This window comes from Sus scrofa, chromosome 15 (genome assembly GCF_000003025.6).
Source record: "Sus scrofa isolate TJ Tabasco breed Duroc chromosome 15, Sscrofa11.1, whole genome shotgun sequence".
NCBI classification, from domain to species: Eukaryota; Metazoa; Chordata; class Mammalia; order Artiodactyla; family Suidae; genus Sus; species Sus scrofa.
This window is the reverse complement of record NC_010457.5, coordinates 63,720,817-63,728,838: the sequence shown is the minus strand read 5'-3', so window position 1 is coordinate 63,728,838 and position 8,022 is coordinate 63,720,817. Positions and strand designations below refer to the sequence as shown.

Sequence of the window (8,022 nt, the reverse complement as noted above, 5' to 3'; positions counted from 1 at the left end):
TAATACAAATAAATCTGGCAGTCTTGGAAAATGTCTATACGGGGATTCATTTCTGAGATAAAATTACAAAATTGTAAGCTAAAAGAATTAACATGTAAGAGAAATTAAAAATATGGTATATGAAAATATTTTCTAACTTTTAAACTTCAACAGTAATCAAAGTTATTTCTCTGACTGCAAGTAACATCAAAATGCCAGCAAATGGACCATTTTAATCAGTTTTATTGATTCATGCTTTCAGTTCTTATTCAGTTAAAAACAAGGCACATTAAATACATCCTCTTATTGCTCTATAAATGCATGCAGCTCATTCTGTATATCAAAAGTAATAAATAATGGCGATAAAACACCAAGACAGTTATAAAAATGACAACCCAGCCTCAAACATACTATTTAACAGTCCAATCTAGAACAATAACCCAACACAATACATAAAAATGCCACATATGAAAACATGCAGTGTATATCCACTCCAGTACTGGGCTTATGCTTGATATTCCTTAAAAACACAGTAGGGCTTTTTTACTCCCTAAAAAGGGTTGACATAATGCAAAACAGTGCAAGTTATTAGCGTCATTGACTTCAATATTTTTACATTCATATGCCAAAAGTTGTTACCAATACATACAAAAGGAAATAAAATCAATGATCATCCTTTACAGTATGTTTAGTAAAAGAATGAAGTTTTTGTTGTTGTACAAAAGAGTAAGTACGTATTTTGAAAAAGATAAAACACAGCTAGAAACTAAAGCAGAATAAGGAGCATGCATTTAGTAGTAGCAACCCTAAAGTTACACTCAGTGAAAACTGATTGAAAGCAAGAATATTGCAAACAGCATGATGGAGATGAGGCAGGCAATCTTGGCTTAACAAATAATCCAGCATTATCACTATTGTTATGACCATGGTAAAGGCTCTTTAAAGAAGCATCCAGCTCTCCACCACAGATGGGGGTTCCTTCACCTGAATCCCCTTGAAGGCTCTTTAAATAAATCACTGGATGGTAAAAGACAATCTCTGCATACCCTACACCCACCCCAAAGGAATCAGTTAATACCATGTTTATATGAAAAGAAAAAATAGAATCTTTTGCATTTAGAATAGGTTTTGAAGGAGCTTTACACCCTTCCACACCATCTCTCCTCTCCTTTTCTGAAATCAGGTGAAGAAGCTGTACAGGTTTAATTAAGAACTTACACAAAAATGCGGGGGTGCTTTATTCACAGTAAAGGCTTGGAACCAGCTCATTTCCAAGACAAGTCTCTGAGATTGGTGAAGGAGCGTATGCTTTAGAACTAGCAGATTTTAAGCAAAAGCAGATATACTCAAAAGACAAAAAGTGCACTTTTCTTTGTCCTTAAAGGAACTTCATCCATAGCAAAGCGTGCACAAACAAGGTCTCTTTACAAATATAGCTCTGCCAAGGTCCATCAGGTTACAAGCCCCCCTGGTAATGGATTCAGGGAGGGTACAAGTCAGCGTTATCTTGATTTAACTAGAAAAGGAGAGAAAGAGAGAGAGCACAAATGTACAATATTGTGGTGCATCACCTCTGATGTCTTAAAGAACAGCTCTTCTGTCTGCTAAGTGTCACCGGGGTCTAAACAGTGCAGTTTACTGTCTTGATAGGAAAAAACCTCAATTCCAAAGCCACATGCTTCCATTATTTGAGATGGGATGGGGGGAGAAAGCCAGCGTAAAAAAAAAAAATCACGCCTTAAAAGAAAAAAGTTCACAGTGATACCTGGGAGCGTCATTTGCTCTGTTTTAGGTTTTCCTTTAGGAAGTGGCAAGTTAAAACTTCACTTAAACACAAAATAAGTTAAGATGCTATCTTAACTATCTGTTTCAGAGGTCAGGGGTGGGGTAAACGTCCAGTGTGTATATTGTGACAGACAGGCTCATACCCCACTTGAATGAGGCATAAAGAGATTCTACAATGTTGACATATTTAGAAATGACAGCACAAAAGTGTTTCAGGTACCAGTTTAAAAAATTAAGATTTCAAGTCTGCACAATGAAAACATGACACTAAATAAAGGGTTACATTACCTATTTCCTATACAATGTGATATTAAAAATCAAAAAAAGCAGGTAGTTAACTTCACAAGATGAAGCATAATGAACAAACATTCAGATATGACAGGCTAAACTGCAAAGTATTGCAAAAGCATACCAAATTAAATTCAATATATTACATAGTTACTAAATTCTATGCACATCGATTTTTGTTTTTGTCTTGTGTATGTGTGTGTGTAAGAGAGAGAGAGAGCTGGGGGATGCGTGTGTGTTGAGTGTGACTTCCTTTTTTTCTTTTCCTTTGCAGTTGATTGAGAACTTTTCCATTGAGTAGAGAAGGAGGAAGGCTTTAAGCAATTAAAATGACCTTGAACATTACAATCCTGTGCCTTTTTACAAATAATTGTAACTAAAGTTGACTAAAAGCTATTTCTATCCTCTCTTACTATCTGTTTACAAATATTCCCTCCAAATGATGCAATAACCTGAGCGAAATGGGCCACATCTGGCAGTATCACACTCTCCAAGAGATAGGATTTGGGGATTGAAAATTGTGCTATAATATGTGGATATGTAAACAGGGTTTTAAACCTCATATCTCTTCCTACTGTAAAGATTTGAGAAATTTAGTCTCATCCCTCTACATCCAACCTGCCACTTAAATGCTGGTTTTAAAGTAAGAAAAGCAAGGCTCTTCCTGGCAACTGTAATAGTCAAAGAAAAACCAGCAGTGACTGGGGGGAAAAAAAATGAATTGCTGAGATGAAACTATCACTGTAGCTCCCAGCAAATGTCAGTGCTATCCTTATCTTGTACCTGTGATTCTGGAAGCTTTCAGAGTTTCTCTTTGAGATTTGTTCTTATAACCAGATCTAAACTTTTTTTCTTCCCCCATCATGCTCTAGATACAAAGTTGTACAATACTGTTGGGATGGAGAAGGCAGACAAGCTGGAGGAAGAAGGGGCTGAGGGGTCTCCAGAAACTATCATTTTTAATGGGTCACACCCCACTCAATTTCTCTTAAGAGAAAATATTGTCACCTAGCTCCATGTCCAGAGCTCGGTGCATGTCACCAAATATTACTAGCTTCTTTTTTTTTCAATTTCTGCCAAAATACTCTGCCTCTAAGACTGACTTAGAATAAATGAATAAACAAAAATACAGGGAGCATATCCAGTCTAACAGGTCACAAAAGGAATGCAAAACATTGAACCAGTTTGCACTGAAAAATGAGGAAAAAAAATAAAATAGACTTTTAAGAAGCTAAGTTAAATGACAAATACAAATAAAGGGTATATATCAACATTCTAAAACTTTGGAATGTTTCCCAGTGTTAAATAAAAAAGGCAGCCTATCCATATCCACTAGTTTGGAGTTAGGAAAGTCATCTCTGGTTTGCTACAGGATGATCTGCTGTTCCTATGTTTGTTGGCTGTGGATTTACTGCTCAGACTCACAATCCTCCACAACTTCGGTCTACAGGGATGGGAACTCTTCTGTCGAGGTTCTCTTCCGCAGTTTTCATGAGTATAGCAAGCCGGCTTCCAGATACCCTTCCTTTTTGAATAGCACTCATCAGCTTAAAGAGAAAAGAGGCAACAGATTCAAAAGGCAGGCTCATTCTCTGGTACGTGGCATTTTAATGGTGACCTCCGCAGTGTGCAGGCGGGTGGGGGGGGGGTAATTAAGTGCCCCCATCAAAAACCAAAGCAGGTACTACAGCTCACAGAAGAAGAGTACAATTTTCAAACATTTCAAGGGGAGAAGGGGTTGGTATTTCACCACCACTACAAAAACTACACCTACCCAGCAAATCAACCTTCTTTTAAATGCAAATCGAAGGCATTATTTCTTGCCCCTTAATGTGCCCAGAGCACATATTTTTTTGAGCAACTCAAATATTGGATCTTTAATTCCATTTAAAAATCTTAAAAAGGAATCTCAAGGATTGAACAAAAACAAACCGTGACCTCTATTTAACTACTCTTTTTTAGTGTTACTGTTCTTGACAACTTCAAGTCGCCCAAATCCAAATTCCTTAAAGACTTTTTAAAGTAATTTACATTTAAGTCCTTGAAAATGGACCCAGAGATCTACCTTAAGAATTAAAAGCACTCCACAGCCCAGATTTTAGCTAATTCATTTTGATCCAATGGATAAAATCAGAATTAGTTTGAAATTACATGCAGTCAACGGGCAAATGCCTTTAATCTGGAAGGCACTGTGCAATTATGAGCATGGGGATTTTTTTTTTTTTCCTTTTCAAGTTGATGTGGTTTTAACTATTTGCTTTTCTTGATCTCACTTCCTCAGTCTTTTTTATCTATTTATTTTTTAAAGAACACATTTAGTCGTTCATCAGAAATATATATATAAAAATATATATATTTATATATATATACACACACGTAAATCCTCAAAATATTTTTAGGGTGATAATTTTTAGCCTACAGAGATAACATTTCTTAAAAATGACTCTGAATAAGAGTCAGAGGCATCTGCCAAGGGGATGGCTCAGAATTTCCTGACCTTATTAAAAGCTGTTTCACAAGCTATTGCTTATTAGAGATGGACTCCTACATGCATTAAGTGTCATTAGAGCCCAAACCTAAAAATCAAGTCATGTAACCAGGCAGTATCTATTGAGATCCTTCCAGGAGGATTATTAAAAACATCTCTATATTCAAAACAGTGTTTAATGGGATAAACATGGGCTCTTAATCCTCAGAAAAGAAGAATAGTTTACTAAAAACAAAACCAAGACCTGAAATCATACTCTGCATCTGATGAATGGTGTAACAAAGAATGCTGTCATCTAAAGACAGAACAATTTATTGTTTACTGTTTTATCTCTGATTCCATGAAGACCTTCAAAGTTTATCTGCACTAACAGAACTAAGAGAGCTGGAGGGTTTTTTTTTTCCTTAATCAATAAACATGGTATGATGTACCAACCTTTAAGAACTCAAAGTTTTCTTTAAACAGTACATATACCTTGAAACCATATTACAAGAAAAAATAATATTTGGGTGTGACTGTATTTCATAAGATATATGGTCAGCATTTTTTAAGTTGAAAATTAAACTCTGTATTTATACTTAGTAGAAACATGAATAGTTTCTTTCATTTAGAATTGGACAAGAAATTCTCAATTATTAAAAAAACTCTACAAGAAAATGTGCAGATGGTTTAAATTATTTTCTATGTGTTGAATTCTACTGTACTCAAGAAAATTACTTAACACCCAAACCACATAGCAGATCCATAAAGTTAGATTCTTATTGTTTCTAAAACCCCGGGTCTTTGAATCTTTGAACCCTAAATGCTGTTGTTTATTTATAACCTGTACAAAATGAAGCATCAACTATTTCTTTAAGGAAAAGTTTTCTAAAATCCTGAGGCAAACAAAAAAAAATTTTTCTCAAGGGAACAACTATACAAAAAAATGTATGAAATGGTTTCTAATTCCCAAGCATACATTTTAAACTCAATTTCAAATGTGCACTTAGTTAAACAATAACGTAAAGAACTAAACATTCTTTTTTGAAATGCTGGACACAACCTGTGAAAATTTTCTGCATTTAGATTCAACAATGCTCTTATCTGCAGCTCATCTCCAGAGAGACAATTACCATTTCCTTTGCCTTGATCTTGTTTGTTTAACTTGACACAGTGAAGAAAGGGCTGACATTGACCAAAATCCCCAGCATTAATTTATTTCATGTTCAGCATTCATCATTGCCATGGTGCAAGCAAGACCTGGCATTCATTTGAAATACTTGCCCAAGAAGCGCTACGGAAAAAACCTGGCTGCTTGGAACCTAATACATTCTTCCTAAGAGCAGAGTCCTTTGGCCGTTACAAATAACGTATGGGTCTGTTGAATTTCTTTCTTTTAAGGAACTTTTAAGGAATGAGGTGTAGCATCCAGTTTGAAGTTAAATTAACAAAATTTACTTCACGGTTAGGATTAAATAACTGAGCCTTGGGTAAGTGGAAAATTGGAACTAGAAATGCTTGAATTATATGGTCTTGACCCAGAACACAGGTTTCCTTTCTTTTGCTTTTCGGTTTCTTTAAAATGTAAGACTATAATCATCGCATTTCAGGTTCTCAAGTGAATATGATTCTCAAATGAATACAACTCTGATTTCTTTAAACTTCCTTGATTAAAAATACGCTTTCCACATAAGAACTAAAGAAAGGTCCGTCAGTGGTACCCCACGGCATATTTCTTTATAAAGCACACTTCTGATTCCTCCCTTTAAGCTGTAATTAACTTAGATTTAATCTAAATTGCCCAACACAGCAGAATGTGTCTTAGAAAAAGAACACGCACCGCATAAAGCCTTATCTTTAAAGGCAGATAAATCAACTTTGCTGGCTTCAAGCTTTTTTCTTTTTTCAGAATGAAGTGAGAACTGACTGAAATGTATGGACTTAAAAATCCATTCCTGAACATCCATTGATGACCGAAAGATAAAAAGCAAGTATACTTGTTTCCTTTCAACTCACCTGCAAAAATTCATTGAGTTCAACCTGTCCATTTTTATTCAAATCTACTTCATTCAGAATTTCATGAAGCGTGTTTTCATCCATTTGGACATTGATACTCTAAATAAAAGGAAAGCACAAAATAACGAAGTTTCACTAAAAAGTATACATATCTTTGGAGTTCCTATCGTGGCGCAGTGGTTAACGAATCTGACTAGGAACCATGACGTTGTGGGTTCGATCCCTGGCCTTGCTCAGTGGGTTAAAGACCCGGCATTGCTGTGAGCTGTGGTGTAGGTTGCAGATGCAGCTTGGATCCTGCGTTGCTGTGGCTGTGGCATAGACCCCTAGCCTGGGAACCTCCATATGCTGCCGGAGCAGCCCCAGAAAAGGCAAAAAGACAAGAAAAAAAATAAAAATAAATTAAAAATATACATATCTTTTTATTAACGTTGTTGAGAGTTTCAAAGAAAAATATAGAAAGCACTAGATAGAAAAGTTATTTAATGTGATCTTGACATTCTTCTGCTATCAAAGATATTGAACCCAAAAAAATATTACCTCTAATACACGCTGAACATCAACAATGGTAATAAAGCCCTTTTGGTCTGCATCAAACTTATGAAATCTCTTCTTGTACCTGGAACACATCATTGAATAATGCAAATAAATATACTTAGGTAAGTGAAGACAAAAAAAAAGAGAGAGAGAGAGAAACTTATTAGAAGTACCTGTCAATGTCTGAAGGCAGTAGGCTAATTTCAGAGCGATCTGTTAGCTGTTCTGATCGAGATTTATAGCCCATTTCATAATATAGAAACTTCCTGGCTGTTTCAAGTTCTTCCTAAAACACAGACACACAAAGTTCAAAGATTTATGGAAAGAATTATTTTTTTCTCTTTTTTAAAATTTGGTTTTCTAAAAAGAAGCCCATCTTCATTTTTCTAGCAAGCACAATTTTTTTTATTTCCTCCACTATTACTGAAGTATAATTTATATTCACTAAAATTCACCTATTTTAGGTATGCAGTGTGATGTATTCTCCACCATGATCAAAAGATATAGAACATTTCTATCCCCCTAAAAATCTTCCTCACTCCCATTTGCAGTTGATTCCTTCCCCTGACCTCTAGTCCCTGGCAACCTCTGCTTTTTTATCACCAGAGTTTTGCTTTTTCTAGAATTTCCTATGTAGGGTTCATATAGTAGGTAGTCTTCTGTTTGATTACATTCATATATAGCATAACAATTCTGAGACTCATTCATGTTGTTGCATGTTTTAATATTTTGCTTCTTTTACTGCCAAATATTCTTCCACAGTAATGACTACCAAAATCTACAGGATCAAGTCTTTGTGGCTTAGTGACAAAAAAGCATTAAAAGTGAAGATGATATCCAGGACTTGAACAACTACTATAATGTGGCATGCGGTAACAAGAGAGACATCATAGGATTAACTAATTCTAAAATTTTGTCAGTAGTATGCTTATAGTTGGGTGGAGGTTACA

The 8,022-nt window shown here is 35.4% G+C and overlaps 1 protein-coding gene across 6 annotated transcripts in view; it reads right to left on the bottom strand.

The window, feature by feature from the left end:
* The window catches only part of GPD2 (glycerol-3-phosphate dehydrogenase 2), a 135,914-nt gene continuing 128,094 nt past the window's right edge, over positions 203 to 8,022 (bottom strand). For 3 of the 6 annotated variants that reach the window (XM_021075780.1, XM_021075779.1, XM_021075775.1), the window contains 4 exons: positions 7,246 to 7,358; positions 7,076 to 7,154; positions 6,536 to 6,634; positions 203 to 3,599 (listed from right to left, as the gene is read on the bottom strand). In XM_021075780.1, the coding sequence (XP_020931439.1) occupies positions 3,474 to 3,599; positions 6,536 to 6,634; positions 7,076 to 7,154; positions 7,246 to 7,358 (417 nt within the window). In that variant the 3' untranslated portion in view covers positions 203 to 3,473. The remainder of the gene's footprint in view (positions 3,600 to 6,535; positions 6,635 to 7,075; positions 7,155 to 7,245; positions 7,359 to 8,022) is intronic. The other 3 variants (XM_021075778.1, XM_021075776.1, XM_021075777.1) reach the window with 2 other exon arrangements.